The sequence below is a fragment of the Chaetura pelagica genome, unplaced genomic scaffold (assembly GCF_000747805.2).
Source record: "Chaetura pelagica isolate M959 unplaced genomic scaffold, ChaPel_1.0 scaffold14, whole genome shotgun sequence".
NCBI lineage: Eukaryota > Metazoa > Chordata > Aves > Apodiformes > Apodidae > Chaetura > Chaetura pelagica.
The window spans coordinates 58212-81537 of record NW_009953067.1 but is presented as its reverse complement, the minus strand read 5'-3'; the positions used below and the strand labels follow the sequence as shown (position 1 = coordinate 81537).

The 23326-nt window shown below is 39.1% G+C and overlaps 1 protein-coding gene across 3 annotated transcripts in view; it reads right to left on the bottom strand.

The window, feature by feature from the left end:
- DAAM2 (dishevelled associated activator of morphogenesis 2) overlaps positions 1–23326 on the bottom strand; it is a 123970-nt gene that overhangs the window by 81506 nt on the left and 19138 nt on the right. For all 3 annotated transcript variants that reach the window (XM_009996801.1, XM_009996802.1, XM_009996803.1), the window contains exon 2: positions 19033–19122. In XM_009996801.1, the coding sequence (XP_009995103.1) occupies positions 19033–19122 (90 nt within the window). The remainder of the gene's footprint in view (positions 1–19032; positions 19123–23326) is intronic.

Sequence of the window (23326 nt, the reverse complement as noted above, 5' to 3'; positions counted from 1 at the left end):
CTTTGCACTGTTCAGAACAGAACAGGAACAAGCTACATAGCTGATGTTGCCAAATGGGGGTTTAAAATCTTTCTTGGGCAAGGAACCATGATACCATTCATTGAACTCCTCTCTATATCAATAAAAACAGCGTGCAAATACTGATGAAGAATATGAGATGAGGCTACTGTAATAAAAATTCCTGTTCCAGCTTGTTCACTGTATCATGTCCAGACACTATGCTCAAGTTTCTATCTGGGTCACAAGGAATTGCAATTGCTTGCAAAAGCCACATTAGTTAGCATGGTTCCTGCCCACAACAGCCTGTATGCATCATTTTAGTACTTTATAGACCTGAAAAATAGGTTATTTCACCTGCTGTGACGGGTAAGCATCACCACATTCAGTTCAGAAAATATAAATCATGGAGTTCAAGTAATTACAAGAAGCTAATACCTTTTAAGAAAACGTTATGTGTTGTCATACTGAATAGGTCTCTGTAGCTGTTTTTTCTGTATTTTCCATTAAAAGGCAATGGGAGTTGAGACCCTGATTATAAATAAGTCGACATTTTTCAGTGATTTTCTTTTTAAATGCCAGTTCACTGAAACTTTAACTTTTAATTTTTTATATTTTTTTTTAACTCACATCAATTGAGATGAAAACTTTGCTGAATAAAGATTCTCTACTGCTGGATGAAGCCCTCCCACACAGAGCAACAACTTAGCTGTTAAAAAGTTCATCTGAGATGTGAAGGATTCAGACTCATGTCCATGTTCTGTTTTGAAGTGAAGTACATGATCCTTGCTCTCCACATGAATATTGTGGCCACTATAAGCTAGGTGGGTTTTTTGTTTGCTTTGGGGGATAGAAAATGGTTATCACTTGTGCTTCATTTCCCACAAATGCTACTCTTCTCCATTCAGATGCTTTAAAAAAGACTCAAGTTTTCTCAACATCTGCTATTAATGCTGAATACAATACAGTCTTGTAACACCTCACACTCTACACTGTCAAAGGTCCTTAAAGAAATTCAAGTATTAGGTTTTTCAGTCTCTCTTTCAGTGAGATCAGCAGAAACAAGGAAAATGGGATGCAGACAATTACACAGTTCCCAGTTACACAGGAAATCTGTAGCACAGCCAAGAATCAATCCACACTGAAGTTGTGCTGCACTCTCATACAAATCACCATTCTTCCTTTTTTCCATGACTGACTTACTGACTTTTCTTCATTTTAAGAAGTTCAGCTTTCAAAGAAACACTTACCTGTTCATTAATACACTGTCCATCCTATTGGCTACGCCTAAGTTTAGAGCAGACAAAGTTGCATAAATAAAATGCACTTTCATTAAAAGACAGAAAAGGTGTTTGAACTGCTGTGGAACAAAATACTAATTAAGAAGTGGAGCTAAAATACATCTAAGCTTTTCAAACAGTGTACAACTCCAAAAAGTCAACCATGTCCCAAGAGATGCTAATTTTGTAACAGGACAGACCACAGGACAGAGCCATTCACTAGACAGATGTGGTCACTGCTCCGTTTCTCAGACTCCAGAACTAGCATTTACACAAATATTCTCAGGGTTTGGGGGAGGGAGCTACATCCAAGCCTTTTAAGCACAATTTATCCAGAGTGAGAAAAACAAACATGACTTCTCTCCCTGGAATTAAGCTATTGATGTGCAGATAATAATCCTGCCACAAAAGCAGTCTACTGTAGAACATACTGAAAGGGAATATTCATTAATTACCAGCTGGAACATTCATCTGAGGAGTTCTAATTGCCTCTCATAAAGGTCAGGTATAGCTACATGCTTTCAGTTCTACTGGATTATGACACAGGAATATTTTACTTTACACAACATAGGTTGTTGGGGTTTTTTGGGGGTTTGGTTTGTGTGATGTGTTTTTTTCCTACTTACAACTTTATCTCTGTCCTGCTGTCAATAATCTGACAAACCTAATAATGACCTCTGATGCTGGTTACTAACCAGCCTTTCAAAGGAAGAACAAAAGACTTCAATTTATAATTTACATCACAAAATGCCTTATACTGCCAAACTGTGGAATTCACTGCAGCAAAATATAATAAAGTCTAAATACATAGAAGTGAAAATGGGATACATTTATGAAGGATGAGAACTCTTTCTTATAATTTTTTTTATAATATTGAGCGAAGCTTCAATGCTGCTGAAATTCACCAGCCCTTAAAATTTAAAATGGACTCTACCACAGGCAAAAAAAATTTTCAATAAAGTTAAATTTGTTTTGAACTGCTTATTCCATCCATCACCTTTTTGGCTTCCCAACCACCAGCAACTCTTGAAGCTGTACATTATATACACACCATGTGTCATTTCTAATCTCACCTAACTTTCAAAACCACTTCAAATAAATTACTTCTAATTGGTATCAGTCTAATGGACATGAAGGCCATACTTTTATTTCTTATCTTCCAGAAAATATGCCAGATCCATTGCATACACAAACAGATACATAGTGTCTCATGGAAAAAGTATACTAGAATGTCATACCTGGCAGGCAGAAAAGTTATTGGTGAAGTGTTAGGAGCTGATTATTTTTAATGAAACCTCAGAAGTCTCAACCACTGATTTTAATCAACTGTATAATTGTAGTATTTGAACCAATATTAAGTTTTACCATGACTATGTCTGGCACAAGACTTACTATAGATTACTGGTGGAGAGAATCTCATTTTAATGAACTTTAAATGGTAGCAGGGTTGTGTAGTACACTTTCAGTTTTAAGAACCTTTCTTCTTTTCTTTTCCTCTTCTGTCAGCTTTTTATCATTCTCAATAAAGACAGTGCTGCCAGCAATGACTGCATCAGCCTCTTCTTATCATTTACAGGCAGAACAAGTGTGCTTGTCCCTCTTCAAACATATTTAGTCCTGCTGTAGGATGGGAATCCCACCATCAACAGGCATTGACTTATGGTATAGTGCAGTGACCAGGAGGACAATTTGTCCCTACATTTACAGAACTACTTACATGTACAGCTGAAGCTACGTTGAATTATCTAGCACCTTCAGCCCTCAGGACAAGTTTTACTTGTCAAATTGAAGTTCACTGTTATTATGCATTGTTTTTCCTCTGAATATTTTACCTTTGCCATGGAAGTTGGCTTCTTGTTGGATATGTTCTCCTGACTCTGTGGCTGCTTAAAGATCATTCTGTCCCATTAGCTGAAGTCCATACTCACATTTAAAATCTCTTATATGCTCTATTTTTCACATGCCCCAAATTAATCAACTGATATTTTGCAGTTGTTAAGTTTATCATCTAAATAATGAGCTGCCAAATAAGGCAATTCCTGAATTCCCTGCACTTCCAATAAATAAGTTTGCAGGAGCCTACCTTCCCTCATCCTATTCCATATACTTCTTTTGGAGGTGAAGGGAAAAGTCCACTATAGAGAACCCTACCAGTCAGAAGGGCAGCTCATTATCATTCTACCCAGGGAATCTTCAAGACAAAATGTTTGCTATGGATGCACTATGCTCTCCATGTGCGTGGGTGTGAACTTAGATTGTATTCCTGAACCAGAGCTGTGTGCCCACAAATCTGAAACAAGCTGGAGGTAAGTAAGGGTCAAGGTTCTGCAGTGATTCCTGTTCTGAGTGAAGCCAACAGTCTGTCACTATCCCAAAAAACACGGGACAGCATAGAATCATAGAATCATTTTGGGTGGAAATGACCTTTAAGATCATCAAGTCCAACCATTAACTGGACAGCAGCCAGGGGATGTACTCCATTGTTTCATTAACATCCAATCTCTGCATCATCCCTACTCCTTTTTACTGTGTTACGTAAAAGTGTTGCTTGTACTTTTCCATTCTAGCATTGACCCTGTTCAGCTTACAGTCAACATGCTGTGGATACAGAAAGGGACTTTTTCCTCACCCATCCAGTTTACCTAGTTCCCTTTCCAACAGCTCTGTTTTCAACTGTATACCTGCCCAGCCAGAATGTATATCATTTGGACCTTATCCTTCCTCAGTTCCTTTCCTCCTCCTCCTGGCATGCTTTAGGTAATGTGAAAAGCCACAAAAGAGTCCACCTTCATAACTGAGCCTCCCATCTTCCACATGCCTGCAGAGAAAGTTTATCTTTTTGTCCTACTCTGTTTATCTCCAGCAAGAAACCACTTAATAATCTTTCCTAAAATGAAGTCACCTACCATTCACAGCATGTTTCTTAATGATGGGAATGAAATATCACTAATAATGTTCAAAGACAAGAAACTACATAAGACACCACAACTTACAGCCAGCACAGCCACCTAGGACAAGTCCCTCTGGGAGCACAAATAAGATTTGGTAACATCAAACTCTAAAAGAATTTCTCTTCACTGTCCTAATGCCATAGACAATGCATACAACACATTCACTGTCTGTTTTTCCAGTGGCACCACTGCTTGCATGGGCTTCCATAAACTCAGGTAAAACTGACCTCTCTCCTAGCCTTCATTTCTCTCACCTAGTACGGTTGTAAAATGTTTGGGATGCCAGCTGCCTGTCAAAACTGACTGAATGAAAATGAAACAATTCTCCAGAGCAGAAGAAGGAAATTCCTTTTTTCCTTCTTCATGGCTGTTACTAGATCCCAGCAACAGTTCTTTAGTGTGTCTGTTTCTAAACTTTTCACTGAAAAGATAAAGGAATTCATCAACTCTTCCTGCTCAGTATTCACTGGCTTTTGAAAGGCTGGTGGGCATTCAGCAAAATTTGGAATATAGAGAAGTGTGAGCCCTGGTCTGCCAAATCCGCTTCTTGCAGACCAGAGCAATATGCTAGTTATTTACATATTCTTTGCTCTTCCTTATCCACCTGAGACTAATCTGAATGGTTAGAACTTCATTGTACACAGTATATATTCTTATTGCATAGCATTAGCAGAACTGACTCACACGTGGATTGTGGAGACCCAGAACTTTTGAAAGAGGACAGACAGGGACAGAACATAATGCAGTGGCAGCAACTAAATCACACAATCAGCATTTGCACATGCTTCTAATACAGCAGAACTGGATTGCTCACCATTATTTTTGTTCTTAAGTATACCAAATTACACCATCTTAGTAGGAGACAGGGACAGAACATAATGCAGTGGCAGCAACTAAATCACACAATCAGCATTTGCACATGCTTCTAATACAGCAGAACTGGATTGCTCACCATTATTTTTGTTCTTAAGTATACCAAATTACACCATCTTAGTAGGATGACAGCTGAATAAATGTTTTCTTTTTTCTTTCACTGAAACTTTAACTTTTTTATATTTTTTTTTAACTCACATCAATTGAGATGAAAACTTTGCTGAATAAAGATTCTCTACTGCTGGATGAAGCCCTCCCACACAGAGCAACAACTTAGCTGTTAAAAAGTTCATCTGAGATGTGAAGGATTCAGACTCATGTCCATGTTCTGTTTTGAAGTGAAGTACATGATCCTTGCTCTCCACATGAATATTGTGGCCACTATAAGCTAGGTGGGTTTTTTGTTTGCTTTGGGGGATAGAAAATGGTTATCACTTGTGCTTCATTTCCCACAAATGCTACTCTTCTCCATTCAGATGCTTTAAAAAAGACTCAAGTTTTCTCAACATCTGCTATTAATGCTGAATACAATACAGTCTTGTAACACCTCACACTCTACACTGTCAAAGGTCCTTAAAGAAATTCAAGTATTAGGTTTTTCAGTCTCTCTTTCAGTGAGATCAGCAGAAACAAGGAAAATGGGATGCAGACAATTACACAGTTCCCAGTTACACAGGAAATCTGTAGCACAGCCAAGAATCAATCCACACTGAAGTTGTGCTGCACTCTCATACAAATCACCATTCTTCCTTTTTTCCATGACTGACTTACTGACTTTTCTTCATTTTAAGAAGTTCAGCTTTCAAAGAAACACTTACCTGTTCATTAATACACTGTCCATCCTATTGGCTACGCCTAAGTTTAGAGCAGACAAAGTTGCATAAATAAAATGCACTTTCATTAAAAGACAGAAAAGGTGTTTGAACTGCTGTGGGACAAAATACTAATTAAGAAGTGGAGCTAAAATACATCTAAGCTTTTCAAACAGTGTACAACTCCAAAAAGTCAACCATGTCCCAAGAGATGCTAATTTTGTAACAGGACAGACCACAGGACAGAGCCATTCACTAGACAGATGTGGTCACTGCTCCGTTTCTCAGACTCCAGAACTAGCATTTACACAAATATTCTCAGGGTTTGGGGGAGGGAGCTACATCCAAGCCTTTTAAGCACAATTTATCCAGAGTGAGAAAAACAAACATGACTTCTCTCCCTGGAATTAAGCTATTGATGTGCAGATAATAATCCTGCCACAAAAGCAGTCTACTGTAGAACATACTGAAAGGGAATATTCATTAATTACCAGCTGGAACATTCATCTGAGGAGTTCTAATTGCCTCTCATAAAGGTCAGGTATAGCTACATGCTTTCAGTTCTACTGGATTATGACACAGGAATATTTTACTTTACACAACATAGGTTGTTGGGGTTTTTTGGGGGTTTGGTTTGTGTGATGTGTTTTTTTCCTACTTACAACTTTATCTCTGTCCTGCTGTCAATAATCTGACAAACCTAATAATGACCTCTGATGCTGGTTACTAACCAGCCTTTCAAAGGAAGAACAAAAGACTTCAATTTATAATTTACATCACAAAATGCCTTATACTGCCAAACTGTGGAATTCACTGCAGCAAAATATAATAAAGTCTAAATACATAGAAGTGAAAATGGGATACATTTATGAAGGATGAGAACTCTTTCTTATAATTTTTTTCATAATATTGAGCGAAGCTTCAATGCTGCTGAAATTCACCAGCCCTTAAAATTTAAAATGGACTCTACCACAGGCAAAAAAAATTTTCAATAAAGTTAAATTTGTTTTGAACTGCTTATTCCATCCATCACCTTTTTGGCTTCCCAACCACCAGCAACTCTTGAAGCTGTACATTATATACACACCATGTGTCATTTCTAATCTCACCTAACTTTCAAAACCACTTCAAATAAATTACTTCTAATTGGTATCAGTCTAATGGACATGAAGGCCATACTTTTATTTCTTATCTTCCAGAAAATATGCCAGATCCATTGCATACACAAACAGATACATAGTGTCTCATGGAAAAAGTATACTAGAATGTCATACCTGGCAGGCAGAAAAGTTATTGGTGAAGTGTTAGGAGCTGATTATTTTTAATGAAACCTCAGAAGTCTCAACCACTGATTTTAATCAACTGTATAATTGTAGTATTTGAACCAATATTAAGTTTTACCATGACTATGTCTGGCACAAGACTTACTATAGATTACTGGTGGAGAGAATCTCATTTTAATGAACTTTAAATGGTAGCAGGGTTGTGTAGTACACTTTCAGTTTTAAGAACCTTTCTTCTTTTCTTTTCCTCTTCTGTCAGCTTTTTATCATTCTCAATAAAGACAGTGCTGCCAGCAATGACTGCATCAGCCTCTTCTTATCATTTACAGGCAGAACAAGTGTGCTTGTCCCTCTTCAAACATATTTAGTCCTGCTGTAGGATGGGAATCCCACCATCAACAGGCATTGACTTATGGTATAGTGCAGTGACCAGGAGGACAATTTGTCCCTACATTTACAGAACTACTTACATGTACAGCTGAAGCTACGTTGAATTATCTAGCACCTTCAGCCCTCAGGACAAGTTTTACTTGTCAAATTGAAGTTCACTGTTATTATGCATTGTTTTTCCTCTGAATATTTTACCTTTGCCATGGAAGTTGGCTTCTTGTTGGATATGTTCTCCTGACTCTGTGGCTGCTTAAAGATCATTCTGTCCCATTAGCTGAAGTCCATACTCACATTTAAAATCTCTTATATGCTCTATTTTTCACATGCCCCAAATTAATCAACTGATATTTTGCAGTTGTTAAGTTTATCATCTAAATAATGAGCTGCCAAATAAGGCAATTCCTGAATTCCCTGCACTTCCAATAAATAAGTTTGCAGGAGCCTACCTTCCCTCATCCTATTCCATATACTTCTTTTGGAGGTGAAGGGAAAAGTCCACTATAGAGAACCCTACCAGTCAGAAGGGCAGCTCATTATCATTCTACCCAGGGAATCTTCAAGACAAAATGTTTGCTATGGATGCACTATGCTCTCCATGTGCGTGGGTGTGAACTTAGATTGTATTCCTGAACCAGAGCTGTGTGCCCACAAATCTGAAACAAGCTGGAGGTAAGTAAGGGTCAAGGTTCTGCAGTGATTCCTGTTCTGAGTGAAGCCAACAGTCTGTCACTATCCCAAAAAACACGGGACAGCATAGAATCATAGAATCATTTTGGGTGGAAATGACCTTTAAGATCATCAAGTCCAACCATTAACTGGACAGCAGCCAGGGGATGTACTCCATTGTTTCATTAACATCCAATCTCTGCATCATCCCTACTCCTTTTTACTGTGTTACGTAAAAGTGTCGCTTGTACTTTTCCATTCTAGCATTGACCCTGTTCAGCTTACAGTCAACATGCTGTGGATACAGAAAGGGACTTTTTCCTCACCCATCCAGTTTACCTAGTTCCCTTTCCAACAGCTCTGTTTTCAACTGTATACCTGCCCAGCCAGAATGTATATCATTTGGACCTTATCCTTCCTCAGTTCCTTTCCTCCTCCTCCTGGCATGCTTTAGGTAATGTGAAAAGCCACAAAAGAGTCCACCTTCATAACTGAGCCTCCCATCTTCCACATGCCTGCAGAGAAAGTTTATCTTTTTGTCCTACTCTGTTTATCTCCAGCAAGAAACCACTTAATAATCTTTCCTAAAATGAAGTCACCTACCATTCACAGCATGTTTCTTAATGATGGGAATGAAATATCACTAATAATGTTCAAAGACAAGAAACTACATAAGACACCACAACTTACAGCCAGCACAGCCACCTAGGACAAGTCCCTCTGGGAGCACAAATAAGATTTGGTAACATCAAACTCTAAAAGAATTTCTCTTCACTGTCCTAATGCCATAGACAATGCATACAACACATTCACTGTCTGTTTTTCCAGTGGCACCACTGCTTGCATGGGCTTCCATAAACTCAGGTAAAACTGACCTCTCTCCTAGCCTTCATTTCTCTCACCTAGTACGGTTGTAAAATGTTTGGGATGCCAGCTGCCTGTCAAAACTGACTGAATGAAAATGAAACAATTCTCCAGAGCAGAAGAAGGAAATTCCTTTTTTCCTTCTTCATGGCTGTTACTAGATCCCAGCAACAGTTCTTTAGTGTGTCTGTTTCTAAACTTTTCACTGAAAAGATAAAGGAATTCATCAACTCTTCCTGCTCAGTATTCACTGGCTTTTGAAAGGCTGGTGGGAATTCAGCAAAATTTGGAATATAGAGAAGTGTGAGCCCTGGTCTGCCAAATCTGCTTCTTGCAGACCAGAGCAATATGCTAGTTATTTACATATTCTTTGCTCTTCCTTATCCACCTGAGACTAATCTGAATGGTTAGAACTTCATTGTACACAGTATATATTCTTATTGCATAGCATTAGCAGAACTGACTCACACGTGGATTGTGGAGACCCAGAACTTTTGAAAGAGGAAAGACAGGGACAGAACATAATGCAGTGGCAGCAACTAAATCACACAATCAGCATTTGCACATGCTTCTAATACAGCAGAACTGGATTGCTCACCATTATTTTTGTTCTTAAGTATACCAAATTACACCATCTTAGTAGGATGACAGCTGAATAAATGTTTTCTTTTTTCTTTTTTCTTCTTTTTTTTTTTTCCCTCCTCCCCTCCTGTTTTTTGTCCACAGGAGGGTTAAATTTGCTCCCTCTGAGCTCTTCCAAACTCTCACAGAATGCAAGCCAAATGCAAAATACAGCATTAGGCATGATGACGACAATTTTCCAGCTTTCACTGTGCATACTCAGGACTATTTTGGGACTGATTTTTGAGAAGTGCTGAGTGCTGCCTTCCAGTGAAGCACTAGTAGCACACCTGAAAAATGCAGAACTGCAAGACACCCAAATTCTATACATTCAAAATATCTATAGCAAATACTGTGGCAAGTTTATGGGCTTTACATCTTCAGCAGTCTGAACAAAAGAGCTGGAAGGGCATTTTCCAAGCAACAGCTAACATTTCTTGTTGGAGAAAGAGAGGAAAAGGGAGGAAGAAACTAAAAATATTCCATGCTGTTCCCATGGAAGGGAGAGGGGGGCAGGGAAGAGAAGACTTTTCCTTTATACACAAATAAATAAATAATTTCAGGGCCCTGGCCCAAAATAACCTCTTACACCAGGATAAATAAATGAATCTGTAACTGTTAGCATTGCAGCATGGAAAACAGAAACCAAATAAAATTAATTATTTGGGAAAACTCCTTAGCTCCTTTTATGTCTAGTACATTGTGGTCTTTTAGATATCATCTTTAGAATCCAAGCTGTAATAAAGGTGTATCAGCTGAACTGTGCCAGCATTTTTTTCTCCTTGACACCAAATTCATCCTTTAAATCACTGCAAGAGTGACTCCAAGAACAAGAAAAACAAAACAAAACAAAATAAAACAAAAAAAAACCAAACCAAAAAACCCACAACATATTTTTATCATTAAGCCTATTGCATTGTTTCTCACAGTAACTACTTGCGATAGAAGGGAAAAAATCAAGGAAAAATCTCATCAGGACACAATTACAGGAACTTAATGATAAGCCATAAAATATGGTCAATATTTTATCTCAATTATGCTGAAATACACAAGGAATAAGGGGTCAACATCAACAAATTTATACTTGTGAGATGAGAACAAAGCTTAACTTCATTGGATAGAACTATAAAAGAAAGAGAAAGTGTCTTACATGAATCTCAAGTTTTGTTGTTCCACTGTGAACACCTTCTCTGCATTAAATGATATAGAAGGAAACGTATATAAATTTAGGCTTTATTTTACACTGTATTAATCATATCACCCAAATTTGGGAGCTCACTACTTCAGTCTGCAATACTCACTAACAGATGCCATTTATCAAACAGCCCTTTCATGCTGAAAAGACTCAAGTATACCACTAATCAGATGTGTGCATTGGCTGCATTATTGACGCTCTTGCTACATTTTCCTGTTTCCCATTATGTCCTGTACTCATCATAGGCCATAGATGCTGAATTTACTGCTCTAAAGACTACCTGCATTTATAGCAGAATTTTTTGAAGCCACGTGCCTGTTTTCCATACATAGACTAAAGATTCTGGAATGACCCAATGTCAGCATCAAGCTAACAAATCATCCCAAACATCTGAGCATGAAGTCATTCTGTTAACAGAAAAAGGAACAGATGGTGGTGGAAAAAAAGCAAGTTAACTCCACAATTGCTGGCATTTTCCAACCATGCAACTGAAGGAATGCTGCGGTTTGTTAAGGGCAACATCCTCTCACTGTGACTTACCAGTATTACGAGATTTCCACTGAGCCACAGGCTAACTGAAAGCCAGTCTATTTTCAGAGAGTTCATTTGAGAAATTCCACATTTCAGACTGCTTCACCAGCAGTCTCCTGAGCTAAGGAAGTCATACAGTCACACCAAAAGCCACCATGGATCCCAGGCTCTGGGACAGAACAAAGTAACATGTCCTGCTACAGCCAATTTCAAGGAGTTGGTGTCACAGCAGCAACACAGGAGACAGTATGTTGCACAGAGCCCTATTGATGCCCCCGTTCTTAGAGAGCCATACAGCTGCTTTCCTAGTGTGATTTATGGTCAGTTCAGCAAATCACGGAACAATTTAGGATAGAAGTGGACTCAGTCAGAAGGGATCTGCTCCAAGTAGAGCTAATTTCAAAGTTAGATCAGGTCATTCAGGTCATTATTAAGGTTTGAATACCAAGTTAATTTAACATGTTGATTAAATAGCTGAAGTCCTGCTACATACTTCTAAAACATTTGTAGGAAAAGAAACTCTTTTCTGATGCACTGAAGACTTCAGATAAAGTCTAATACTCAAGCTCTGATGTACAAGATGGGCTTTTCCCTGCAGTCATCAGATATCCTCATCACTTAACCAGCAATACATTGTACTAAGCACTCCCAGTCCTACACAGCTTCTTCAGCCTCCTACTGCCTATCAACTGCTTTTCCTTTTAGGCCATCACATTTGCTGTGAGGGCTACTGTGTGTTTTTCAGATTTCACAGGGGAAGAGAGAGTAGAAACACACACCCACACTGCCCCTAAACCCTTAATGTAAAGCTGAGACGAAAACTCTCATGAATTCACATCCAAATCCCATCAAACTGGGATTCCTTACAAATGGCATCTTGTGTGCTCATGTGTGCTGCTCCCAGATACAGTGTGTGGAATAACAACTCTAAAGACAGGAATTTATAAGGGACACATTCAATGCTCCTTGCAGCTATAAATTCATAACCAAAACAGTTTAATACTCCAAATCAATAACAGACTCTAAGACTATTTCAAAGAGGAAAAAATACTGCAAAAGATAGAATTGAAAACAATACAATGTCAAACCCCCCACTTCATTTATTATGAGACAACCACGTGCTTGGCACTCTTCATACAGAACGGATGAACCCCAAAGGGCTTTCATAGTTTGGATCAGACAATAGAAAAACCAAAAACCCACACTCAGACTACACAGTGGTGTGATCTTCATCTGGTATATTGTATCACTAAATGAGACCAGATGAAGATCTATTTTCTCTCTTCTTTAGAGAATATCTATCTTCATAGCATAGCATCATAGCATCATCCTGGTTGGAAGGGACCTTGAAATCATCAGGTCCAACCATAACCTAAATCCCCCTACCATAACCTAATTTACCCATTCAGTGCTTAAATCATGTCGCTAAGCACTAGATCTTCCAGGGATGGTGACTTCACCACCTCCCTGGGCAGGTTGTTCCACTGTCCAACCACTCTTTCAGTAAATAAATTCTTTCTAATATCTAGTCTAAATATCTATCTATTTAGATAGATATATATCTAAATATTCTAATATCTAGTCTATCTATCTCAGTCTTCCTTTGAATATGTCCATGTACATCTCTTACTTTAAGGTAGGCACCTGAAGAAGTGAACACTTTCCTATGGTCTGAATTGCAGAACTCTTATCTAAATACAACAGATGTAATGCAGCCTCCCGCTCCTAGACCTTCTGTATGAAGCCTTAAATGCACAGAAAAGTCCACAGGATATTGGAATAAGAGACTTGTCAGTTCACTTTAGCTGAGAAATAACTGCCTTTCCAGCCTAAACACAATGAAATTACACTTTACAGTGCAGAAAAACAGAACTGAGCAACCCAAGAACAAACAGTAGGTGTGTGTGGGAGCTTTCACTCACTTCAGAAAGTTTTCCTCAAATGCAAGGAATACTGTAGGTTTTACATTTGCACCTATCTTCTGCTTCATCCCTGGTAGGCTAAGGCAATTATATCCAAAGCTGCAAAAGCAGTTTAGATTCCTCGAGGAGACTTCATATTTTTTATACACACATGCACATACACATTACAAATGTATATCATACATATGAATAATTTTTGTATCTATACTTTTCACCAGAGGATTAATCCAAGGTAGAAGATGAATTGCACTCTCTGGAAGCTGGAATGATAGCAGTATTACAACCTGGGATTAGATTGGAAATTTTGCTTAGAGCTTAGCATTAGCTTGAAGGCAGGCGTAGACATGGGGGTGGAGGACAGAAGAATCTTACTCTATATCCAGCTGCACGATATCAAGCTATATTTTTTATTGTGATATTTTGCTGACAATGCAAACCTCAAGGGCAAAGCTCAAAGAGAAACTCTTGAAGAAAGAAAACAAAACAAAACCTGACACATTGATAATTATCTTCATTAATGTTAGACAGCATGAGACTGGAGTGGGAGTTTGTGAAATTGAGCTGCAAATGGTATAAAAAGACTGCAGTAACACTACTAGAAGTTAAAGCTTGGCTAAGGCTAGAATTCCCTAGGGCATTTTGAAACTTAATGTAGTTACATTAGAAAAAGGGAACCGAGCACAAGATGATGCAGAGGTATTTGCTTCTTTTTTTGAGAAGAGAGGTGTAAACCTTCTCTAAAAGGGCATCTGGGGCACACTCTGCACCTGAACTGCAGCTTCACTGGTTTCAGCACTGATCTGTGACCTCAGTCCAAAGGACTTGGACTCCTCAGTGACTGTGCAACAAACAAAAGGGCCTTTCACTCTGTTCTTCCTGTTCCTCAGAATTTTCAAAGCCTACTGTGGAGTAGCCCTTCTCTAGAGCTGTTTCCCGTAATAGAAGTAGTATACTCAATTTAAGGATTATGAGCGTGTATTCTTTTTTCAGGAGCCTTAAATGCGTCTTCCTAGAGAGCTGCAGCGTGCTCATTGTTGCTTCACTACTTGAGTTTGAATAATCTCACTTTAGTAGGTAAAACACAACTCAAATCAGCTATTCTAGGGTACAATTAAAATCAGACTAGTACAAAACAACCTCAAAATATCTAGGAGAGCTCAACATAGTTATTGGGATTGAGCCTTTTGTTGGTTTTGTTTGCTTGCTTGTTTGGAGGGAAGCTGTATGACACAGGTGCTCCAGTTTGACTGCATTTTGGAAAGAGATTTGCTATAAATTTTTCCCTCAAAAAAACCCACGTACGTAGAAAAAAATCCTCTAACTTGTTTAACTCTGCAAAATGCATGTGCTTCCTACTGAAATCTGCTCAACTGAACACTTACAAATTAGTCTCCAGAGGCAGGGAAGGCCATAAAGAGAAAACAATTTGACTTGCTTTCCAATAGTAGTAAGTCTAAGGGCTTGTAGGATTGCACACAATGCAATAAGCTGTTGCCTGCACAATGAGGCCTCATTCTTAGAAATGCAGACTGCATCCAAAGCAATGTGTGCCAAAGCAGTGCAATATGTGTGTGTTCTACCTCTTTTGGGTTCCCAATATGAGCTAACTTGCAGTTGAAATAATTGAGCTGACAACTTTTTCTTTCCATAGTATTATTTGATCAGTATTCACTGAGATTATGTAGTTTGATACCAGCTCCTGGTAAAACAGCACTGAATAACAGCAGTTTTCTAAACCTTGACATAAGAAATGTTACCATCTATAGATAAATTCATCAGAAAGCATGGTATAGTGCTTGATCCAACTGCTGCAAAACACGTCACTAGTAGAAAATCTAGAGGTAATGTTACAGGAAGGAACTACAAAAGTGGATTACATGTTTTATGTAAGTCTAAATTTCAGCTGGTGGTGAGACATGCAGATTATCCTAAACAAAACCAGAATACAGTACCTGAACTGGGGCAGAATGTCATCTTTTGCATTCAGTCTACATATGGCTTTATTTATAATTCAATATGGTATCAGGGGAAGATTATACTACTAAGAAACAAGCAATCTAAAACATATATTGCTGGTGTTTTGCATAGAATGCTATCAGTGGTGTCTGATTAATGATTCTTGTGATGCAGAATCAGACAACTCCATCTCTCATTATTAGCTCTGTACAAATCAATGGTAAGGTAGAGGACAGCTGAGACTAAGAACATATTAACATTTTCCAATAGAGCAGCCTTCATTCCTTGCAAATAGCTACTCCGCAAATAAGAGTGAAGTATTCACTATAGCTGCTAGCTGAAGGCACTCCTTTCTTTGGTGATTTGCTCTTAGTATTAATGGCTTAATACACAAATCAAAATTGGCAACAGTCACCAAAGCAAGCATGGCTGTGTAATAGTGTGTAAACACTCCTCACCCACAATCATGAAATTTCAATCCAGAACTGAATCTCCTTTGACTAACATGGAATGTTATCTAGCGAGCTGTTCCCCTGGCATACAATTTTAAATGCACAGACAAAGATGTCTCAAGAGGGCTCAGTTTTGGGGCCAGTCTTGTTCAACATCTTTATCAATGATCTGGATGTGGGGATTGAGTGCACCCTCAGTAAGTTTGCATGTGATATCAAATTGGTTGGGAGTGTCAATCTGCTTGAGGGTAGCAAGGCTCTGCAGAGGGACCTGGATAGGCTGGGTTGATGGGCCAAGACCAATCATACAAGGTTTAACAAGGTCAAGTGCTGGGTCCTGCATTTTGGTCACAACAACCCCAGGCAATGCTACGGGCTTGGGAACAGTGGCTGGAAAGGTGTCCAGCAGAAAAGGACCTGAGAGTGCTGGTGGACAGCCAGTTTAACATGAGCCAGCAGCATTGTCAGGTGGCCAAGGCCAACAGCATCCTGGCCTGCCTCAGGAATAGCATCGCCAGCAGCAGTGGAGAGGTGATTATTCCCCTGTACTCAGCACTGGTGAGGCTGCACCTCAAGTACTGTGTTCAGTTCTGGACCTCTCACTACAGGAAGAACATTGAGGTGCTGGAGCAGGTCTAGAGGAGAGCCACCAAGCTGGTGAAGTGTTTAGAGAACAAGTCATATGAGGAATGGCTGAGGGAACTAAGATGCTTCATTTGGAGAAGAAGAGGCTGAGGGAAGACCTCATGGCCCTCTACAACTACCTGAAAGGAAGGGAGGAGGATGTTGGCCTCTTCTCCCGAGTGAATAATGACATGACCAGAGGAAATAGTCTGAAGTTGCACCAGGGAAAGTTTAGATTAGATATTAGAAAGAATTTATTTACTGAAAGCGTGGTCAGGCACTGGAACAACCTGGCTATGGAGGTGGTTGAGTCGCCACCCTTGGAGGTATCCAAGAAATGTGTAGATGTGGAACTTCAGGGCATGCTCTACTGGGCGAGATTGTAGGGGGGTTTTTGTGAGTGTTATTTGGTAGTGTTTATGCTTGTTTGGGGTTTTGTTGTGTGGGTGTGGGTTTTTGTTGTTGTTTTTTTATGACGGTTGGACTCTGATCTCAGAGGTTCTTTCCAACCATGACTATTGTGTGATTCTGTCTTTTTCCTCCATTGCTTCAGAAAGGCTTGGTATCAGAAACGGCTGTAATGAGTTTTTTGATATAATAGTGACTTTCTGCCACCACACTGGGAACAAGTATCATAGAAGGTTATATCCAAAGTCTAACTGCCAAGCTAAAATCACTGATCTTCTTTTTTGTAAGTAACATTTATTTACTTAAGACAGTCCACTAATCTCAACACCTTTGGAGCAAATCAGGAAACCATGGCCTTCTGTTACTTTTAGACTAGAAAAGGCATCTGAGATTAATGATTGTGAACAGTGGCCTGAACCTGTACTAGTATTTTCACTTGCCACATGACAAAGCATAGAGCACTTGCTCTCCAGGAAATTCAAAGAACACAACATCAGCAAGACAGAGCTCTCTGGGTGTTTATCCTGGATGGCTGACAGTGTTCTGCCAAGTGACGAACTTTGTGGTTAAAAATTAGATTACAAATTTTTCAGGGAAAAGAGAGCTTTCCCTTAAAGAAAATCCTGCAACAAGCTCCTCTGTCACTGTAAAACAATGATGATTGGTGGGTTAGGTAGTAGGCTAGAGAGAGAGATAGATCATCACTCATCATCTGACTGCCTGTGAGGGAAACAATGAATAACATTGGACAGCTAAGTTTTCAAGTAATTGAAAGTATCTAAAATGTTATGAATAGACATCTGGCAATAGTATCCTGTTCCAGTTAGCACATCATTTTGGATAGCTGGAGTTCAGCTATCTGAGGTTGCACTGTAAATGCATTACAAAGGAAAATAAAAAAATGAAAAAAAAAAAAAAAGTAATGTAGTGAATCCAACCAACATATTAAACACATTACACTCTGAATCTTCCTGCCAATACTGACTGGTCCAGGAGGTGGAATGTGTCGTTCTCTAAGACGGCTATGAATAGATTCTCTCCTACCAGAGCTGAAAAAGCCAGCTGAGCCAGCCAGCAAAAATGTAAAGCAGACATTAATCACAGCTGCCTGCACCTTCCTTCCATTTGCAAGCTCTGCATACCCACAGGAAGAAGAACAGAGAAAGCATCAAACACAAAAGAGCCCAGACTGCTCTTACGCACTTCCTGAATTATTGCTAGCTCAGAGGCACTGTAACTAATTTGTTGCTATAAGCTTTCCTATGTGATGCATTTCAACCAAAAGCAACACACATGCAAAGCACCCATCTGATTGGTTTGACTGAAGTTTTCTTTAATTACATGGTAAGAAAGACCATCATCAGGGTTTCAATCTGCCATCTTCAGTATTGAAATCTAAACCTCTGCTTTCATCTTCTGTTATGCCAACTTACACATGAAGACTGATTTTTAATGAATACCTGCTATTGGGACTATCTGTCTTTGACTGTTTCCTTAGAGCAGCAAACTGTTCTCTTACACCACTCCTGCAGGAATTCCTCTTCTAGAAGTTTCAAAACAGTGATACAACTTGTCAATTCACTTGACCATCACTCTTCCAATGACAAGATACCCAGTGTGATACATCAACCTCTGATTTGCTGCTTTTTTCACCAATTTGTCAGAAATCTGAAGACCTTGAATTGAAAAGCATTACATAGAAATTGATAGGAGCAGGTATTCTTCACTTTCCAGGGCAATATGAAACATTTCCAACAAGCTCAGGAGGACTTTGAACCACCAAGTTTTAAGACATCACTATTATTATATACTTTACAGGTATTTGAAGACATCCTGAAAGATTTCATTAATACATTTTCTATTTTGAGCAACTTACACATTTTTAAAAAATTTCCTTAAAACATTTCCATGTTAGCTTTTCTTCCAGCCCCCCAAAAACCAAACCAAACAACCTCAAAACAAATATTAAAAATTGAACAATGCACTATTTTAACTTGTTACAACACTCTTCAGAAATCACATACACATACACTACTTATAAGAAAGTTGTGTCATATTCATATTGATAAAAATCCTTACAACACTTTATCATATTCTTAAGTAAAGCATAGATTATAATGTTGTTCAAATCTAGATGTATGTCAGTAATTATGCACGTGGACACAGACTTTATTGGTGAACTCCTTCAACCAGGACAATTGTATTACCTTCTTTTTGCTGCAGTAAATTTGCCATTTCTTCTCTGGAGGCAGTGCAAACATAGCCTCTCTGTTCTTGTCTGTGAGATCCAGTTCATCCTGGAGATTGTGAAAAAGAAAAACAGAAAAAACCCAGTCAACAGCTGCATTAGTAACTTCTAATAGATTGAGAAGAATCTGGACCAGGTGTGTTGACTAGCCTTCGATCAAAAGGCAGAGGACTTTGTAGCTCACAAGGACACCACATATCATTGGTTTCAAAAATTTTACCTTGCTAGTGTGAGTTCTCCCTCTCAGAGGAGAACCTATGAAGAGATGCAGACTGAACAACTCCCATGTCAAGCTTACATTACTCAGAGATGGGAAAGATCATTTGAAATGCATGAAGCACTCAAAGCACTGGATTACATGATAGAGACACTCCTACAACATTTATCTTACAACTCTCAGAGAAAGACTAAAAATTCAATACACCTTTTTCGCGGCCTGCAGGATGAGCTTGGTCTTCCATAGAAGAACAGTGAAATCACTATCTCTTTTAAACAAAGGTCACAACAGTTGTCTAGTGACAGTCACCTCAACAGAAACCTACAGGTTGAAATGTTTGTCCAGATACTTGTCCTCTGAACCACACAGTCATCAGCAAAAGACAGGCAGCATGTCATACATAAAGGATGTACCTCCACACAATGTGACATCAGGGTGAACAAACCAGCAAGTTCAGTCTCTGTTAAGAAAACTGAGTGTAGTGGAAGACATCTTTTTAGAGCCTAGACAGCCTTACATTCATAAAACGAAGGCTAATGCTGTGATCTGGAGCTGACTCCCAACTCTGACGCAAGCTCCCTCTGGATACACCACGAAATTCCCAACCTTCGGTTTCTTTTCTGTACAAGATGAGTAACAATAGACTCTTCCTATACAATGTGTCTCTGAAACCATTAAAACAGAAGACTGCTACTTGCTCTGTGTTTATTCAACAGTGACCAGAACAGGGTTCCAATTACAGCTGCCAGTTTTAGGTGCTAATGAGAATCACATAACTAAGAATGGTCTTCATAACAAGCAGCCTGCAAGAGCAGGGACATATGAACCTATCTAAATGAGACTTTTAGCAATATAAAGACAAACTTCCAATAATGTTTCAATGAATCAGTTTTGGCATATATTCCTATATAATTGAAGTGTTTGGAGAAGGAAGTGTCCAGGGGTACGATATCAAGATGACATTGCAGCACTAAGAATACTGCACATGCAGATCTTGGCACCTACACTAACCTAGCCCAAGCAGAGACAATACCCCTTTAACTCAGCCCAACAATGGCTCATTTGGAAAGCATTCAGGGCTGGGAAACTTGTGAAAACAGTGAGCTAAATTGCACACTGAGCCTGGTAGCAGCTGCTGACAGATTTAAAAGCCCATCGAGATTTCAGCTGCAAAAAGGTACAAAAGAAATGCAAACAGTAACAAGGCGAGGTCAGTGCCAGCAGCCCAAGGTAGAAGAAGCTAGAGATTTTTTTTTTTAAAACAAGAAAAAAGTTTAAAGGGAAAAAAAACAACAACAAAAAACCACAAAACCACAACCAAAACAAAACACACCAAAACAACCCCCAAAAACTTTAGCTGTGCAAAAAGACTGCAAACCATGTGGAAATGTTTAGGGTGAGTTTCCAAACAAGGGGGCAGCCAAGCGAGGCAAGGAGTTTTATCCTTGCTACACACAATTAGAAAGCTCAGGCCAGGATCACATTCTTAGGGGGAGAGGGAGAGTGAAACGACATGTAAGGTCTTAAGACAAGCAGAGGAATGCTGTTGGAGGTCAAGCATGTGGGAGGGAAAGGAGGGGCAGACAGGGAATAAAAAATGCCAGGTTTGAAAGAACCACCGAAGAGGCCAGAATACACAACTGAAAGGAACTGGCTGGGCTCAGTGAAACTGATTGTTTTATTCATCTACTTAATGATTTATTTAATTTTTTTAAATTTTATTTCAATAAAGAGCAACTAACTTGGTTTTCAAATTCACATTGCTCTTTCTGGAGTCTGATGGAAGATCAGACAAGCAGCAAAAGCCCTTTCCAGAAGATGTGCACAAAACTCAGTGAAGATCTTAGTCAATATAGTTCAAGACAACTATTTCATTAAAAGAATGCTCCTATTGACTTACAACACCCAGAAGGCAGGATGTTGCCAGTTAGCAGCTTCTAGATGCTGTCCTGGACACTGGCAGTGTCAGGGTCAAAAAAACACTCCACCTTCCATGGGGTAATAAGAATATATATACAACTTCCACTCATGCGATTTTGCATCCTGATAGCATGACATTCTTTTCAGGACAGAAGCCTAAAAACGTAGTTTAAAAGGATGGAAGATCCAGAATGGACTAAGCGCATCCACACCCTACTTTGTTGTGACTCAGGAGGGTAGATTAAGCCAGAAGAACATTACAAGTCATCACATTAGCTCAGGTAACTTACTCCCAAGTGAAATGGGCAGGTAACAAGCATAAATACTCAGAAGTGAAAGAGACACCTTCTCAAAGAACGCAAAGCAGCAACCAAGCTCCTCAACACTCTTCCATGAGGTTAGTCTTCAGCGAGTGTGATCACTGAGAGGAACACTTCACTGAGAGGAACAAAGGAGTGGGAGGAACTGAAGAGACCTACATGCCCATTAATGAAACCTCGCCCTATAAGGAACCATGAAATCTCTGCAAAATACAAGAGACATGAACTTCTCTTCTGGAAGACTTCACATCATCTTACCTCTCCCACCTCCAGCCCCTTTCAATAGGAGATCAGAAGACCATCATGACTGCACAAGAAACCGCTGGATCCAGTTAAAACAGAAGATCCTGGATCAGGCAGACTATTTTCCTATTCTGACTGGGAACATAACGGATGGCACATAAGAAAACTTGCTACTTTGGAGGAAAACAGGAGAAACAACAGAAAGAATAAAATTTAGAAGGGTAATCTGCTTGATTAATAGGTCTTTCTGACCCAATAGCAGTGGCAGGTCTGTCAGTATGTAGAACGTAAGGATCTAGAGTAAGGTCAGTAACAGCAAGCAGCTAATGAAGGAAAAAGGAATTGCGGCAGGAAACGGGAAGAACTACAAGCTCTGAATGCAGCCATCAACACTGGGGTTGGAACCAGGCTAAGGAAGCTGACATGACTGAACACCCAAGGAGCAAATGTAAAGTGCAAGAAAAAAAAGGTTGGTAAGAACAAAGGGGCAAAAACATCCTCCTTCATCACCTGTGCCAGCTTCCCAACAGAAATGAAGTAACTCCTGTTCTACGTCTTGGATGAGCACTTTGGTTCCAGCAATTCATGCCAGCATGACCCTGAACAATAGAGCTCAGCCTCCTGGCTCTTAAAAATACTTCAAGTTGCAAATGTTCTTGTGAAACACAGATTAAAAAGACATTTGCCAGGCTGACCTAAAGGAAATGTGATGTACCTCCAGTTAATATTCCACACACACATCTCCTTTATTTATTTTCTTTTTATTTTGTTTGGGTTTTTGGGGTTTTTTTTGCTGAAAGAGGGATACATTCAAGTTAATTTCACTTTCATGTGGGCATTTTTTTTTTTTACTTACAGAGATTCAATTTAAATGATAAAACATTTAAAATGTACTCGAGCTGGATTGAGTTTCAGATATTTCCAGTTTTGTTCTCAGGCCAAAAGGGATGGTGGCCTCCATTCAAAATGGCTACAACCCAAGGAAATAAGAGACAGAGAGAAAGAAAGGGAACAAGAAGGAGGAATGGGTAAGAAAGATAAACCCAGTATTTTGTGGGATTTAAAACCACATTATGTCCCTTGTTTTTGAGACCATTCATTGAAGTGTAAAAGCTGGCTATGGTGCTGTGTAGCCGTCGACTTGATAACAGTATCACTCAAAGCCCTGGAAGAACTGAACAGAAAAGTGTTTCACACCTAGACTGGGGAGAACTTTTCTTAGTGATGTGAAATTCAATTAATATAGAGCAAAAGTAATATTTTGAGAATGCTCCTTCAACAGTTTGCTTCAACTGGTCTTACAGTAAGATTTACACAGTCCATAGGAATTTTGGAATTTAAGTCTTAAAATAGTTTAAAAGGCAAACTTTGTAAGATACTGAAAGACACAATAAGGCTTCCCATTTTCAATATACTGATGCTGAAGACACAGCAGGTAGGATGGAAACTTCAAGAGTATCATAGACTATCAGGGCTTCAGGGTTCAAGCATGTCTTGGCTTCAAGTCAGAATGCTGGAGACCAAAAGCCTCAAACTTGGTTCTCCAGGGATAT